Genomic DNA, 17,695 nt, shown 5'->3' on the forward strand with positions numbered 1-17,695 from the left:
GGGAGGCCTGGAGGAAACTTTAAAGAAGACAGCTGAGTGCAAATCAATATTTTTCTTGACAGCCCTGGTCCTCTTCCTCTCTTTCCAATTTACGTCTGTCCTCCAGAAACGGCAAATCTCTGGTAGTCACCAAAGAGGCCTGCCATCTTCTGGACTGCAGGGGTTTGGGGGATTTTTATTTATTTATTTAATTTACAGACAAAATGGGTTAATCAGTATACTTTCTCCACTGTAAACCCTTTGAGATCCCATAGTTTTTCAGTTTTTTCCTTTGCTTGAGTAGGGATTTAGCAGTAATTTCCCTATTCTCAGGTTAATCGTTGGTCTTTAAGGTTTTTATCTCGGATATGAAATTAGGTAGAAGTCTTCACACAGCTGAAGGCACTGTGAAAGTCTCTGTAAAACCTGACTTGTTAGAGAACCGATCGTGTGAGGAAAGCTCTTTGACATCAGAGGTCAAACTCGTTTGCTCCAAACATGGTTTCTTGTGTGGATGCTGTTCTGAAAACAAGTTCTGGCCGAAAGAGTTACAGACTCTGAGTTGTTATCTACACGGTAAGGTTTTGATGAAGCCTCATGAAAGACAGAAGTTTATTTGCAGTCTTTCAGCCAAAATCGCACAACGTTTTTAGCCAAAAAAAAAAAAAAAAAAAGTATAACACTTAAATTTGATTTTATAACATAGAGGGTTTTTTTTGTTTTGTTTTGTTTTTTGTTTTTTGTTTTTTTCAACTCTGTTTACAAGCTTTTGGTTCCTGATGTAACTGAAACTGTTGGTATTTTACACTGTTGGCATCTCGGGAAAGCACAGATTTAGGAAATAATGTGAAATATTTCAGGCTGAGCGGTTTCTGTAACACAGCCTTACTGTTAAGGTTCATTATTGTCTTTGTCATTTTTCCTTTGTGTGTCTTGAATTCTGGAGCCTTACGGAAGGGCAGTTTTTAAATGAATATAATAAAATAAAAGTTCTTGGCAGTACCACAGCCGTTGTGGTGATCCCATCACAGCACCGGCTGGCCACTAGGCTGGCTCTGCCGCACATCCAGTAGCCCAGGTGGCAACTCGCACAGCTCCTTTATCCAGCAGTAGCCGATCAGATCTCATTTTTACATTAGCTTTCATGTATTTTTCCAAAGCTGCTCTTTTGTGTGGCTCAGGAGGGACCAGCAGGATGTTCTGTGCTCACGTAGCCTCGTGTGGGCACGTTGCTGCCAGCTGTATTCCCGCTCGCTCTGAAGTCGTAGGGTGAGTGGGTTATGCAAGGCTGAAGTCAGTCCCCCCAAATAAAGCTCTGAGTTTCTGTGAGTGTTTGAACGCTTTCAAATATGTACCTGGGGAATTATGAGGGCAGCGTGGTGCTGGGAGAGGAAATTCATCACATTACCTAGGGGGTCAGTAACGAGGCTCTGCAGGGTTTCATTGTAGGTGCTTAACCACTAGACAGGGAACTTTGGTGTGGTGTTTTTGGTAAGAGGCTCCGTGGGGAAATCATTTCATCTTCTCTTTGTTTTTAGAGGCCCTGATCCTCTGAAGCAAATTCTAGTTTCATGGGAGAATGCATATTTTGGAAAAAATCTGTATGATTTCCAGAGGACTCATTGAGCAAAAAACAACCAAACAAAAAAACTGTTTGTAAAAAAGAGCCCAGCCTCTTCTGTGCTTTCACCAGAGAGCTGTGCAGCTTTCCTTTACCAGGGCTGCTTGTGACATGGCAACTTCTATTCAAAGCAGAAGATTACGAACTACAGAGAACAGCAGATTCAGGCCTGTGTACCAAAAACTGAGATCACGTTGCTTGTGTTTGTGTTGAGTGACTGATTATGTCTCTCATTTTTTTTTTCTTTCTTTTAGCATTGCAGCATAATTTGAGGAATGTGAAACACGTGAAGGTAATTTTAATGAGGGGGATTTGAGACGTGAATGTATTTATGTGTATTTGTGCTCGCAGAGTGGCAGAGGTTCTTTGAAGAGAAGAATCTTTCTCATCCCACCTGGATAGACACAATTAGTGACATTCTGGGGTACTTTGCATCAATGTAATATGTCTCATTTCTTTTTCCCTTGTCTTAAAGCCAAAGACTTTTCTTGTTAGTTAGTGACAGCTCTAATGCTGCTGAGCGTATGTGTCAAATTCTTCTGCTCTCGAAACTATTGGGGAGCTTTCCTGATGATTTTTATGGGAGCAATGTCAAGGGAGGCAAAGGGAAATCCTAATAGGTTCTCAGTATGGAAAGATTTGGATGAATTTAATTTGAAAATTAGCAAGGTGGGACCTTTCCTAAAGATGCTTATTTAGTATTAGTGAAGAGCATCTTTTTCACCGAGTGACGTTTTTCATAACTTGTTGCTCAGTTTCTATATGCCACACTATTCCAGTGCTAGGATTTTAGTGATGATGTAGGAACAATAGTCATCCATTGATTCCTGATTTCATGAGTTTTCAAACTTAATAATAGGATTTCCATGGTTTTCAAAATTTAGTGATATGCTGTGAATTTTGTGACGTTTTATTGTAGTTGTTAGTGATGATCAGCTTTGTCCAGTGTTCTAGAATAGCTCTGGGGAGAGGAACTTTGCTGCTTCTGAGATGCAAGTAATTTTACATAGTACAGTGTGCATTCTTGCAGTTGGAGGTACTCTTCCAAAGTTGTATTTCCTTAGTTATACTGTGCTCTTCAAAAATACTTAGTCTAATGATAAAAGAATATACTGTGTACCTGTAGGGCCAACTAGCTTCATAAGAGGCTTTTAAGGCTGGACTATACCTTAATTTATGTTCAAAGTTTGGCATGTGTAGAAAACTACATTTCTTGCATCTTGGTGTGCAGACCAGATAGCCATTTAGAATCTGCCTGCTGTAATTTTGTCCAAAAAAAAGTAGGAAAGCAAAGTGCAAATTAAAATGTTCAGTTAAAAGTGCTCATTTTCAAGTTGGATGTAGACATCCTTAAACTTGAAAAAGCCTGTATTATCCCCCACGTAGTGCATGTAGAGGAGAAGCAAATTTATGAGTTGTGATCATGGTAAAGAATGTATTCACGAATATACTGATTTTTTCCCCTCCTTGTCCTGGTTTGATTACTTCGTTACTAAAAATGGTAACCTTAACTTTGAGTTTCCAGGCCTTTCTAGGCATAGCATGATAATTAAATATGTCTCCCTCCATCCAACTTTTTAACAGTAGTTTGTCTTAATTTGAGCTTAAAAATTCAGTGGGATAATACGGCAATTATAATATTATCACTTCAATGAGCTGGAAATTCTGATGTGATTAAAGTTAGTTTTTATATTTGACAGAAGATGTTGCAACCGTACTCCCCTGCTGAGATTTCAGCTGAGGACACAGCCCGTGGTAAGAACTTTTTTCCCTTTCACAGCAATGATCCCCTAGAAAACCCTGCAGTTCAGCTGCATGCTGAGCAGCAGGACTGACTTCAACCCAAAAGTTCTTGATGAGGGCTTCCTGTGCTCATTGGGACATAAAAAGCTGCAGCTTTCGGGAGCAGCATGGAAAAAATTCCATTTCAGTGCAGAGACGGTGTGAACTGAAGAATTCACTGCATTATTCATCCTTCCAGAAAGTAGGGTTACCATCTAGTATGGCAGCACTAATGGATTTTCTTTAAATATAAAGATGATAATTATTCTAGCAAAAGTGCATTTGTACTAAAGTTTATCTGTGATATTGACTGAAGGGTGAGCAAAGCCAATATACATCTGACATCCGCACGAATGCAGAAGGTAAAAGCTGTTTAATTATCTTTTGCAGCACCTCAAGCAACCCTCTCTAGGACAGAGGCAGGTAAAGAAGAGGAAACCCTGAAGAACCTCGTGGACGTTTTGCATCACGTCATGCGCAACGATCCCTCGCAGGGCGCGCTGGCTGCACCTTCAGCAGCGACACCCACTCGTAATGATACCGTCGATGCTCTTTGGTTAAAAGTATACAAGAAGTACGCTGAGAAGCCAAAAAAAACGGGAAAGGTTGCAATGACAAGAGAACCTACTCCAACTATGCCATCACTTCTGACTCTCCAAGCTGACCCAGATTTTTCTGCTGCTTCGTGTGTTTTTGAGTCTGCTCAGCTGACAGCAGCACTGGAAGAGCTGGCCTTCATACTGCAAACTGCTGTTCCAAAGGGGAAAGATAAGATTCTTGATCAGCTAATAAATGGATTTAGTGAAGTCTTTAAGGAATGTTTTAAAAAAAGTGATGCCAAAAATCGCAAGTAAGTTTGAAAACCCAAAACCTACTAGCAAAATGTTGAAAAAAGTTGCATTGCTGTAAAAAGATGGAACATCGAGTTCTAGCCAAAGTCATCTTGGGAATGATTAAAACGTTATAGATAGCGGTAGGGAATGCATCTGACAGCATTAAAACCCCGCACCTCAATGGGCACGTTGAATTGGATGGGATCCAGAAAGCAAAAGCTCAGGAACTAGAAGCAGAGAATTTGCAAAAGCAAGCACATAATTTTTATAAAACTCCCTCAGCTCCTCCCTCTCCATCTCTGTCCATTAGGTCTGGGGGAGAGCTCAGCAAAAACCAGGAAAGTAAGATCTTTGATTAACCTGCTTTAAGATTTTAGCCCTCAGTTAAATTCATATAGTAATAAATTTAATTAAAATATATATATATTGATAATTATAATGAGAGAAATATCCTGGAGGACATTGCTGAAAAAGTTGCTCCATTGTCTAAGGCTCTAAAAAGTGTTTCAGTGGAAGCCAGAGCACTACAAGAAAAAATCTTGAGAAGATACTGATTTCTACACCAGGCTTTTAAGAGCTATAAAGAAATTCCATATATATATGGAAGATATGGGGGATATATATATATATTAATACTAATATCTGGAATATTGTCATAGTCTTTATGTGAAGTTTTAAAATTAAAAAAAAAGTCAGTCATCCAAGCCAGATATAACTATTTATCCCCCCAATTAAGAGTTATTTATAAAAGTTCTGTCTCATGCCTGTTGTGTGACAATGATAAATTGGAAATAAAATACTGAAATAAAGAGAAATGCTCGGTGGTCTTTTCCTAATTTTTGTGTTCCATATGCTTCTACGGGAGATGACCACCAAAGTCAGTCATATTTTTAATATTTTTAGATTATACTTAATGTTCTACACTAATGGCATGAAAATAAATTGTCTCCAACACTTTCTCCTTTTTTTTTTTTTTTTTTTGGTGATCATATTTTCATTTTGATCACTGCAAAATACATCATTACTTAAAAACAGTACAATGCCACATTTACATTTTCTGCTGCTAAATGCCAAATTTTGGAGCCTTACGTTATTTCTGTTTTCTCACTGTTTGGCTTTCCTTCAAAATGCCAAAATTCACCAAAATACTCAGCGCCTTGAGGCCTGCTGGATGGAGGTTTGGGCACTCGGTGCCTTGCGTGGTGCAGCCCTGTACTGGGGGGGTTGCTGGCGAGGGTCCCTTTGAGCACCTCCTACCGGGGGGGCCAACATTATGAAAAATAAGTGGGGTTTCACATCCCTCTTTTGTAAATATTTTGCCATCATGGATGTGAGTGAGCTGTGCTCTGTTGTGGGGCAGTCGTATTTGGAGGGGTCGTGGCTGGGGTTTCTGCATCGCCCTTCGAGCAGCACCCGCTGCCCCCGGGAGCAGTCGCAGCTGATGTTCGGTGGTGTTTTGGGTGAAGAACTTGATTACTGGCATTTGAAGAACCAAATGTGCTCTTTTATTTTCCGAGTCTTTAGATGGGGATCCATGAGACAGTTTCAAAGTAGTTCTGAAATAACGAGGTAATTATGGAGATGTCACAGCCAGATGCTCCTTAATGGTTCTGTTGAATTTTTTTTTTTTTTTTTTTTAATTTGACATGAAAAGCTTTACCAGGATGAAATTACCTTAAACCTTTAAAAGGGTAGGCATCTCCATGGCAAAATCACTTAGATCTGAACTCACAGCTGCCTGAAGAGCTCTGGATCTTTGAATGAACAAGACTGAAAGCTGTAACTCATTTGATTTAAGGTGAGTTTAAGAATTAAGAATGCCGAAATGTACGATTCTTCAAATGAAAAGTTGTGTCATTTTTGCAATTTTTCAGATAATCTAAAGATCTTTAACTTTTTTGCTTTGTCAAAACATTTGTGTCAAATCAGAGCAGAGTTATAAAATATATGAATATATAGTTGCATGGTTTGTTAATATATGCATATGTGCATCATTTTTTGCCTTAATGCAAATATTCTAATGGGTGGTAAATGCAAAATCAGCTAGATTTCTTCTTCTTCTTTTTTTTTTTTTTTTTTCTTAAAAAGGAAATCATATATTTTGAGGATAATTCTTTAGACTGATATAGATTGGTCTATAAAAATGTGCCCTATTTGTGCTTCATTTGAGTATTTAAAGTATCCATTATAGATAAGTTTGTGAAATTATAAAGTGATCAAGTGTGTTTTGCTTAGTTCTAAGAAAAGAAATGGAGCACAGCTCTTAAATCATCATGATTCTGTGCATATTTTTAACATGAAAGACTAAATTATACGGGTGAGCAATTATTTAAATCATATTTCTTCAGAAATTTTTGGGTAGTATTTTTTCTTAAAAAAAAACAAAAAAAAAAAACTAAAAAGCCTTCTCTGACTGCTGAAGAATATTAATTTCTCACATCTAACACTTAAATTTGTGGTCAGTTTATTTGTGTATGCAGAAATTTCTTATTTTCATTTAATAAAAAGATTTTTTTGTGTGTGTAGGAAGACACTTTGCTCCTTTTTTTTTTGTTTGTTTTTGGACTGTCTTTCTGCACTGAGTGATGAGTTTTAGGTAAGCTGATAAACTGCATTATCTCCATCCTTCTTTCAAAAGCTGCCTCTAAATACCTTTAGTTCATACCATAATCAAGTACACCTGCATTGTATTAAACTTGAAATAGATCGGCGTATATTCAGAACAGGATGAATTTTACTTGTGCAAAACACACGAAACTCCTCCTTGTGCTTTACCTCCATCTCCACCAGTTTGGAACACTTACAGCCAAACACCATCAACACTTAAGGGGGGATTTGCCAGAATTGCCAGCATCAAACAGTCCCATGGGACGCTGATTTCCCCCTGCCACCAAGCAGAAGCGTCTCAGAGCTGCTGTAACTGCACTAAAAGCTGCACGGCTTTAGGCAGTGACCAGCTCTGAATGCTTCCAGTTCTGGAGATAAAACAAAGATTTGTTCAGCCGTGCTCTTTGTGGTTCTCCAGTCAAAATATGTCGATAGCAAAATGGTTTAGTGCCAGGATAAAAAGCGGACAAATTTGGAGACAGTTTGAGGCCCCATCCCATAAAATTTTGCGGGTGTGTAATTTGACTAAAAGTAGCTTGAATGGGTAGGAAGTGATAGGGAAGCAGCCTGAGCTGTGCTCTGAGTGTCTGTGGTGCTGGGCTCCTGTCTGCTGGCAGCTCCCAGCGCTGCGAAGGCTCCGGGCTCGGGGTTGCTTGGAGAGCCTGAGAGGGGAACCTCTGCAGGCAGGGAGGACAGAAGGGCTTTTTTGGAAGGGCTGACTTGTCAGACTGATTTTCATAAACTTATACGAGGAGTTTAACTCAAGAACTGAAATAAAACGGACTTGGGCTGGAATATCAGCTGGCTCGAAGGGGAGCAGGTAATCCAGCATCCCACCCCGTGCAAAATCAGCTGTCTGACTGCAGTGTGTCAGGTTTTCCTTCTTTATATTAAATTCTGTTCTTTTGGTAGCAGCCTGACCGTAAATTATTGTGTCACATCAGCACATTAGGTCTTTTCTAGTTGAGATGCCCACAGTATGTTTGTTCAGGGGAAGCACTGGGTATAAAGGGGGACTTGTGTCCGTAAGACCCAGCACGTACTTGAGGATGATTTATGTTTTACTCTACCCGCTGCTAGTAAACAGTTTCATGACCTTGGTGAATTTATCTGGGCTGTGAATTGACAGCTTCAGCTCGGTTCAGAACTTGCGCGTGGTTTCTGCTGGGGGCCCAGCAGGGAATGCTGCAAGTTCAGGCAAAATAAAACAGTTTGGGGGGAAATACTGCTGTCCTGGGACAGCGGGAGAGCAACCTCCTTGAAACGACACTGCCTCACAGGGAAGCTCAGCAGCACGCCGTATCCACAGCACCTATTTGTCAGCTCTCAATTGGGTTAAAATATTTGCACGTTTTCGTGTGCTATTTTAAAATCTGTTTGCTGTAATCGTGTTTCGGCATCACTGTGAATTAAAGTTTTATCGTGGCTGAGGAAATAATTCTGTATGTGAATAACGATCCTGCCACGTCCCAGGGAGGTGCGTTTGGGGATGGTTTGGTACCTTGGAGGTGAGCTGAGCATCTAGGTGATGCCAAATATAAAGGGATTCCCCAGGTCCTGGATCTCTTCACACCAATCAGCCCTGGCACGGCCCCGCGCTCACAGCGAGCTGTGCAGGAGGAGGCAGCGGGAAGTGCTTGGGGCCAAACAAAAATATATTTCAGCCTTTGGGGGTGGATGCTGATCCCTGTACGTTTTGCCAGACTGCTGGCTCCTCTGCATTTCTCCCTGTTCTTCAAACTCCAACGTGTGGGGTGCGCGTCCCCGTGCCACCAAATGGTGATGGAGGGGTGACTCGGGATTGTGGGGCTCCCTGCCCCAAAGTATTCCCTGTTCCCTGCCCCAAATATTCCCTGTTCCCTGCCCCAAATATTCCCTGTTCCCTGCTCCAATCCCCCCCTGCTCCCTCCGTGCCCGCTGGGCCCTGCCCCTCTCCCGGCAGCCGGAGGAGGGGAGCGCCAGTGCTTTACTACCTGGTCTCTGCTCCTGACATTCCCATGGCAACCTTCTCCCCGGTTTAGTCACAGTTTATTGCCTTACAAGCAGGATTTGTTCAGGAAGGAATAAGGGTGGCAGTATGAGGGAGACACTTCCCCGGGTGTTCCTGACGGCCGGTGAATGGGGACCGAAGCGCGGGGGGAGGACGAGCTCCCCGTTGAATTGGGCAGGGTGTGCCCTTCCCGAGGTTAGGCTGCCTGATGGCACAAGGGGTGTAAAATAAAGGAAATTAACAGGAGAGCATCCGCCAGCTGCGATCGGCTGCGTTTAAACACCCTGCACACCAGAACGGTTGGGTTGTGGTCACGGGCCTGGTGACAAAGCTGGCTGTGAGCGTAATGCTGCGAGAGTTAAAAACCAAGTGAGGCAGTGGGGAGCCCTTCTGTGGGTCGTGGAAATGTAGCCAGAATGACAAAAAAAGCCCTTTTGGGAGGAGGTTTCCCAAAGCACCCCGTCCCCCCTGCTCCTCCCGCAGGCTCCCAGTGCCATGAGCGCGGGCGAGGACGCGGCGTGGCTGCGCTGGGTGGCGAAGCAGTTCGAGAGCATCGCCGGGGCGGACAGGCAAATCCACCTGGAGGAGTTCAAAGCAGCTCTCAAGGTGAAGGAGGTGAGTGTCCCGCTGTGTGCAGGCAGGCTGAGCCCTCAGTTAAAAGGGATAAAAATGGGACGGCAAAGCTCGTGGTGTGGTGTGAGATGGAGAGAGAGGGACCTCCAAGTACTCTGCAGCAAGCAGGAACAGCAAAATGCCCCCCCAGCGCCCCACATCTCAGCCTCCTCATTCCTGGGGAGGTCACCGTGCCACCATCACCCCGCAAAAAGCTTCCTCCGTTCCTCCCTCCTGCTTTCGGTCTGCCACCATGAGCATTTGCTGGGCAATTCGCACTGCTGGCAGCCAAAGCTTTGTTGGCAGCACCAGGATTTGGGCCACACAGAGCATCCCACAGCCACCCAGAGCATTTCTCCTCCCCGCAGTCCTTCTTTGCCAAGCGGCTCTTCGCGCTCTTCGACTCGGACGGGAGTGGGACCATCAGCCTGGAGGAGCTGCTGAGCGCCCTGAGCCTGCTGGTGCACGGCAGCGAGACGGACAAGCTGAGGTTCCTCTTCCAGGTGTACGACGTAGATGGTAAGATGAGGAAAAAGAGAGAAAAAAAAAAAACATTTTCTGAACGTGGTGATGATTGGCAGAGCAGCGCGGCTCTTTGGGCATCCGGGCATGGGCAGGGTTGTGGCTTTTGGGGAGATGTGGGGGGAGGTGGTGCTGGTTGTGCTGCACACGCTGCATTTAGTGCCACCGTCCAGTCCCCTCCTGGGTCAAGCACAACTCGATAAAGGGGAGCTGGGTCTGTGCAGCTCCTTGTTAAAGGCAAGCATCTAGCTGGCATAGCGCTGCTGCCTTTGTCCTGCCGTGAAAATATCAAAAATCCACCTGAAAGACAGCAATTAACCAGCTCATGTCAGGGCGTCCCTCGATACGCTTTTACCCTTGGCCATGGAGAGGTGCCAAGCAAGAGATGGCAGCATCTGAATGGGAAGGAATTTGGGGCTGGGATTTGCACCGATTCCCTTTTATCTGTGAGTGAATCGGCCTGACCCATGTGGGAGCATCCTCCCAAAACTGGAGCTGGGTCTCAAAGCACCTACCACACTCAGATCATTCGCTGCCTCCGTTTGCTGGACTTCCCCAGCGAGGGCACCTTAACGAGACCAGCAGACCCAGGAATCGATGGCACGTTGTTGGCACAGCTTCCCCGGGGAGCCCACGAGCGAGGCAGGGAGGCGATTTCTGCGTTAAGGCTGCTGGGGAGGTGAAGTTGGGTGGTGTGGCTCTGGGGTGGCTCTCTCAGCCCGCCGGGTGCCTGCAGGCAGCGGTGCCATCGACCCGGCCGAGCTGCGCCTGGTGCTGCGGGCGTGCCTGCGGGAGAGCGCCGTGTCACTGCCACCACCACGCCTGGATGACCTGGCCAGGGTGCTCTTTGAGGCCGCCGACAAGGATGGCAGCGGCTCCATCACCTTCGAGGAGCTGAGGGAAGAGCTGGAGGCTTTCCCGGGGGTGATGGAGAACCTGAGCATCAGGTACCGTGGGGCTGCGCCCTCCCCTTGTGAGAGGCTTTTTCCTCCTGCTCCAGCATGGGGTTATGCTCCTGGTGGGTGCAGGGCTTGGATGGAGAATCAGTGCAGGGTTTGGATGCAGGATGGGTGCTGGGATGGATGCGGGGATGGGTGCAGGGTTTGGGTGCCAGGAGCAGTGCCAGGACGGCGCTGCGATGCGCAAAGGGTTCGGATGCAAGGCCGTGTGCGGACTGGTGCCCAGCTGGGTGCAGGGCTCAGATGCAGGGCTGGGGGCTTGCCTGGCCCCAGAACCACCCCAGTTCCCCGCTCCCCATCAGTGAGCAGCGTGCTGCCTTTCCCCGCAGTGCCGTGAGCTGGCTGAAGCCCCCACCACCCCCCGAGAGGAGCCGCCGGCCGCGCTACCTGACCGCGGCGTACTGGCACAACCACGGCAGCCAACTCGCCTTCCTGGGGGGCTACACCAGCCTCAACCTCCTGCTCTTCACCCTGGCTGCCCTGCAGCACGCCGGCCTCGGCGGGTGGCTGGCGGTGGCCCGGGGCTGCGGGCAGTGCCTGAACTTCAACTGCGCCTTCATCGCGGTGAGTACCAGGTCCTGGGTTTTGGGCACGAGGTTTTGGGGGGGGTCCCCCCACCGCCCTCGCCATCCCCAGCTGCCCCCCTGCAGGTGCTGATGCTGCGGAGGTGCCTGAGCTGGCTGCGAGCCACCCCCGTGGCCCAGGTGCTGCCGCTGGACCACAGCGTGGGGCTCCACCAGCTCGTGGGCTACGTGGTGCTGGCGCTGGGTGCCGTGCACACGGGCGCGCACGTGGCCAACTTCAGTAAGTCGCAGCTCCGGGGTTGTTTCCATGCACCCCGTTAGCCCTGGGGTGGGCTCCCCATCCTGCCCAGAGCCCGCTGCTGCTGGGGCAGGGGTGTCGTGCACAATACAGCTTGGGGGGGGGACACACAGCCATGCCAAAATCCACGAGACAGGGGGAACCCGAATGTAGAGAGCCTGAGAGAACCGAGCTAGGGGTGCCCTGCGCCTGCCAGCTCTGCGTCCTGCTCAGGTGGCAGCGCCGGGAATGGCTTTGGTGCTCCCCAGGGGAAGGAGAGGAGTATTCTCGGGTCCCCTGGGGGTGCCTGCACCCCAGGGTGGGGTGCCCATGCAGGCAGGGTGCAGGCACCCGGAGCTGTGTCCGTGCGCTGGCTGCTGCCTCCCTCTAGCGGCTCTCCAAACGGGCAGCGCCGGAGCAGGGCTGGATCCTTCCCCGCATCCCTCCCTGCTCCCAGGGCCGGGTTTTGGGGTTTCTCTCTCTGCTCCGGGCTCGGTGGTGCCCAGCCCTGTACGAGTCCCACAACTGGCCCTCGGTGATTGCAGCCTGCCTGGAAAAATTGGCAGGAACTGCTCAAAGTCAGGGTTTTACTCTGTGTGCGCAATGCCACGGTGCCAAAACTCGCCCTTTGGGCAAAGTGCTGATTTGTCCACTGGGATTTGGGGTTTTGGGCACCTTGGCTCCCTTCAGTCCCTCGCGGTGCCATTGCAGAGAGCAGGGGCTGGAGGGGAGAAAAGTGACATTAAAAAATTCCTGAGCAACCCCACGGGGCTGTGCCTTAGCACAAAGTCACCCTCGTGTCCCAGTCACCATCAGGCTGGGTTTGGGTGTCCGTGCCCCATCCCAGCCCCGTGTCGCAGGCAGGCTGGCACGGCAGGACGGGCACCGTGCCCTCACCGAATTCCTCCTGACGGCACGTCCTGGTGGCGGGGGGCTTGGTGGCACGGCCTCGCAGACCGGGCTGGCTCTGCAGGGGCTGCTGGCTGCCATGCTCGCCTTCTCTAGCCCCTGCGTCCGCCGTGGAGGGCACTTCGAGGTGTGTACCCTGCTCGGGGAAACCCCAAAATGCTCCCACACGTGGCACGGGGATGGGGACCGGGCTGGGGTCCCCCCGCCTGGTGCCACCGCTGACCTCGGTGCCCTGCCCGCAGGTCTTCTACTGGAGCCACCTCTCCTACGTCTCCGTCTGGGCCCTGCTCCTCCTGCACGCCCCCAATTTCTGGAAGTGGTTCGTGGTGCCCGGGGGCCTCTTTGTGCTGGAGAAGGCGGTGGGCCTGGTTGTCTCCCGTGCCGTGGGGCTGCGCATCGTGGAGGTCAACCTGCTGCCCTCCAAGGTCTGCAGCCCCCGTGCCACCCCCAGACCCTCTGCTGCTGCTGGGGGAGACACCTGAGATACCTGAGGGCACCTCACAGCCTGGGGACAGGCAGGGTGCAAGTGATGTTTGTGGTTGTTCAATGCAGAAGGGAGAGGAGGGGATAAAAGATGAGGGGGGTGATGTGTCCGAAGCGTTTGCATGGTGGCTGGAGGGGCTGCGCTCGTCCATATGGGAAGGACAGCACCCCGCGTCCCCTCCCTGCGTGCACAGCAGTGCTGCTCTTCTGCCTTCAGAGGGATGGGTGAAATCCTCAGATTTTATATAAAAACAGATTGTCGGTTTATATGGAAAAGACGTGCTTGGGGGTTACTTGGTAGTGTCCAGGAATCCACGCTGCATTGGTGAATCTTTGTGGCAAAAGGCGAACGCCCTTTCTTCACTCTCCCCCTTTTTATTTATTCATTTATTTCAAATTTCGTTGGCAAATCATTGCCAAGCCTTTGGCCTGGGGGGTAGCCGATTCCCAGGCCTGACAACCTTCTGCCCCCCGTGCTGCAGGTGACGCACCTCGTGGTCCAGCGCCCGCGCTCGTTCCGCTTCAGGCCCGGGGACTACGTCTACCTCAACGTCCCGGCCATCGCCGCCTACGAGTGGCACCCGTTCACCATCAGCAGCGCCCCCGAGCAGCAAGGTGTGCCCGAATCCCACCTTGGGGTGCTCGTTTGGCACCGTGGGGACCTCCGGCCGGCCGGGTGGGTGACCCCCTGGTGCCCGCGTGCCACCGGGTGCTGCCGCCCCGCAGGCACCATCTGGCTGCACGTGCGGGCGCGGGGGCAGTGGACCAGCCGGCTGCACGAGTACTGCAGGCACCCCGAGGTGCTGCAGCCCCGTGGGAACCTCCAAAGGGCGAGCTGGTGGCGCTGGGCGAAGGTTGGTGAGGTTCTGCTCCCTGCTGAAATGCCGGCTCGAGCCCAGGGTCCTGCCCCTGCACGTCCCTGCACAGGGTGCAGCACCCAGGCACAGCAGGCTGAGTGCCAGGTGCCCAGGGCATCACAGCCAGGGATGCCTTTTCCTTTTCTCTTTTTTCTTCTTTTTTCTTTTTTTTTTTTTTAATTCTTTTTTCTTTTTTATTTTTTTTCCTTTTTCTTTTTTTTTTTTTTATTATTTTCTTTTTTTTTTCTTTTTATTTTTACTTTTTTTTTCCCTTTTTTCTTTTTCTTCTTTATTTTTCTTTTTTATTTTTTCCCTTTCCCTTTCCCTTTCCCTTTCCCTTTTTCCTTTTTCCTTTTTCCCTTTTTTTTGGTCCTTTTTCTTTTTTCCTCTTTTTCCTCTTTTTCCTCTTCTTCCTCTTTTTCCTCTTTTCTCCTTTCCCTTTTCATTTTCTCCTTTTCATTTTTCTTTTTCTCTTTTCCCTTTTCCCTTTTTCTTTTTTCCTTTTTGTTTTCCTTCTCCCTTCTCCCTTCTCCCTCTTCCTTTCCCCATGCCATTGCCTTGCAGGCAGCTCCCTGCACCAGGCCTGGCTCAGCAGGAGGCTCCGTGGCCACTGGTGGGGACGAAGCCATTGAGCTGACATCGTACAGAGCCACCGGGGCACCCGCTGCCCCCCAGGGGAGGCCGGACGAGGACCCTTCACCAGAGGTGGGAAGCACCGTAAGCACCATCCCCATCCTCACCAACACATCTGAGCCCCCCCGGAGCCCCCAGGGGACAGGGCAGGGTCCCCTCGCTGTCACCTGGTGCTCACAGCCCCGCTGGCTTTGGGATTTGTCCCAACCCTGGGAATGCTGAGAGGGAAAAACTGCAGGGGCAGCATCCCCTGTGCTCATCCCCCATCGCCCCATGCCCAGGGGCACTCAGCACCCCGTGCATTTGGTGCTGCCCCAGATGCGCCCTGGTTCATCCCTCCTGGGCCCCGCAGCCAAGGCGCTTCCCAGGAGACAGGAGAAGCAACCCAGGGAAATGGGAGACAACCCCATTTCTTCTTAAATTGGCCAAAATCTCTTAAAAAGATGTTTTTAAGAGGGAAACTTCTCCCCGCCCCCAAGTGGGAAATAAATCGTGCGAGCGCCGTGGCGCTGGGAGCCACGTTGGGCAGCTTTTATCACCCGGTGTGAGAAGCTCTCAGGATATTGATTCTGCCACAGCTGGGGGAGCAGGCAGTACAGATAACGAATTTATATGCACCGTTTTTAATGAGTTTCTCTCCCCGTTGCTGTTGGGCCGTTATCTGTCCGAGTCTCCCCTCCTGCCACCACACCAGGGCGATCGCCACCGCTCTAAACCTGTTGCCTGCTCCCTGCCTTTTTGGGGGATTTCGGGGATTAAAAATGCAAAAATTTGTTGCATTTTTAAGCAACACTCGAAGAGATTGGGATCTGGATAACGTCTCACACCCATCTGGTGGGCCCCAGAGTGCCTTTTCCAGGTCTCTGCACACCCCCAAACTGGGGGCTGCGGGTGGTGTTGGGGGGCTTCATGGGGCCGCCCGTGCTGAGCTTGGCTCCAACAGGGCCTGGGAGCGATGTGCACAACCCCAATAAAGCAGAGCTCGCCTAACCCACCAAACAGGGAGGAAAAACCCCAAAAGCAAGGCGAGGAGCCCCACTGACGTAGCGCAGGGCTCTGGGAGCAGGCAGGAGGGGATGGTCGCCTGCCTGCCGGTGACACCGCGCTCTGTACCCGCAGGTTTCCATGGGGCTGGGCGAGAGCCATCGGCTCTGCAGCATCAAGGTGAGGGATGTCCCGGCCCATCCACAGCTCTGGGTGACCAGAAATGTGCTGGGGACCTGTGGCAGGGACCCCACGCGTGTGCCCAGCACCTCAAGTGCGTGCCCCCGTGTGTAGGGAGGGTCCTGCCTGGGGCTGAGCGTGCACCCGCGCTGCCGGGGGCTTCGCGCCCCTGGTTTAGTGCTCGTGGGCTCCCTGGGTTTCTGCACGCCCGGCCTCTTTTCTCTCCCAGTGCTACATCGACGGCCCCTACGGGACCCCGACGCGCAGGATCTTCACCTCGGAGCACGCCGTGCTCATCGGGGCTGGCATCGGCATCACCCCCTTCGCCTCCATCCTGCAGAGCATCATGTACAGGTGGGGGCCGTGCCCAGAGCTCGGGCTGCTTTGGGTTCCTCCCCCCCCAAACTGTGGGCACAGGACCCAAAAGGTGGGTCCCCATCCGGTGTTAACCTTCACCCTGTGGGGATTCAGGCTGGGCGCCTGCTGTGGGGCTGTGGGGTGGGGTGCTTGGGGTCTCTGTGCTGTTTGTGGGGTGTGAGGGATGCCTGGGGGGCTGCAGGGCTGTTCCACCTGTGCAGGTATCGCCTGAGAAAGCAGAGCCACAACCATAAGCAGTGTGAGAGCCTGCGGGGCGAGGACATGACGCTCAGGAAGGTGGGAGCGGGCTGGGGGCACGCGGGAGGAGGGTTGGCACCGGGGATGTGGGGGCTGCAGTCGGCCCCCGTGCTGCCAACGGGCCCCGAAACGGGGTCTGCATCCCTCCAGGTCGACTTCATCTGGATAAACCGGGACCAGAAGCACTTCGAGTGGTTCGTCAGCCTGCTGGCGAAGCTGGAGCTGGAGCAGGATGAGCAGGAGCCGGGAGGTGAGCGGGAGGCGAGGGGGGCACCGGCACAGCCCCCTCTTCCCGGGGCGCTCGGCACCGTCCCGAGCCCCGGTTCCCCTGCGAGGCGCAGGGAGGTTCCTGGAGCTGCACCTCTACCTGACGGCCGCCCTGGGCAAGAGCGACGTGAGGGCCGTGGGGCTGCAGCTGGCCCTGGACCTGCTGGCCGCCAAGGAGCACAAGGACTCCATCACGGGGCTGCGCGCCAGGACGCAGCCCGGCCGCCCCGACTGGAGCAAGGCGAGGGCTGGCGCGGGGCGGCCGCTTCGCGCCGGGCACCAAAAGTGGCACGCAAGGATCCTGAGCCCTTCCCCTTCTTCTCCTCCTTCCCTCGCCCTAGGTGTTTGGCAAGGTGGCCGAGGAGAGGAAGGGGAAGGTGCAGGTCTTCTTCTGCGGCTCTCCGGCGTTGGCCAAGGTCGTCAGAGCGCACTGCGAGCGCTTCGGCTTCCGCTTCTTCAAGGAAAACTTCTGATGTGGGGGACGCTGGGGGCACCCGCTGCCATTCAGGGCATCCTCCTGCGGCAGCTCGGTGTCCCCCGGAGCACCTCGGTGGGTTTTTTTTGGGGGGTAGGACCCGTGTCCCAGCGCTTTTGGGGATGGAGGAGCGCGCCGGAGGAGCGGTGCCCACAGGAGGGCACTGCAGCCTCGCCAACCGCACGGCTCGGCCCCGGCCCCCCCCCGGCACCCCCGGGCCTGGAGGCAGCGCAGGATACGGGGGGGGCTCAGCACCCACCGCCCCCTGCCCGCAGCACACGCCGGGCTTTGCCTCTTCGTGCCCTTTTGGGTGGAAAAGGAGCGATTTGAGGGGTGTCCCATGCGGCAGTGGGTGGGTGACTTCCAGACCCCCCAGCACCGAACGTGGCTGGGGGCTGACGAAGCCCCTTCAGGGCTGCCCACGGGGCCCCACGGCGCCTCCAAACAAAACCCGTGTGTCCCCTGCCAGGTCTGTGCTTTTATGGTCTGCCTGTGCAATGTGCTGCTGCTTCTGTGTTAAAAATAATAATAATAATATATAGTAATTTAGACAAAACACTCATTTCAGGGTAAAGTTACCCGTGGG

General features: G+C 51.1%; 1 protein-coding gene across 1 annotated transcript; it reads left to right on the top strand.

The window, feature by feature from the left end:
• Positions 1–9,307: 9,307 nt before the first annotated feature.
• Positions 9,308–17,107, top strand: LOC311213513 (NADPH oxidase 5-like; the record flags this gene model as incomplete). The annotated part of the gene is made up of 16 exons (XM_084293552.1): positions 9,308–9,427; positions 9,793–9,943; positions 10,683–10,893; positions 11,235–11,469; positions 11,556–11,709; positions 12,567–12,742; positions 12,858–13,040; positions 13,581–13,713; positions 13,825–13,952; positions 14,520–14,660; positions 15,708–15,752; positions 15,982–16,106; positions 16,331–16,406; positions 16,518–16,617; positions 16,709–16,875; positions 16,976–17,107. 16 exons carry the CDS (start codon positions 9,308–9,310, stop codon positions 17,105–17,107), a joined length of 2,277 nt encoding a protein of 758 aa, XP_084149678.1.
• Between the last annotated feature and the right edge of the window lie 588 nt (positions 17,108–17,695).

Source organism: Netta rufina (genome assembly GCF_964035555.1).
Source record: "Netta rufina genome assembly, chromosome: 11".
In the NCBI taxonomy this organism is placed as follows: Eukaryota; Metazoa; Chordata; class Aves; order Anseriformes; family Anatidae; genus Netta; species Netta rufina.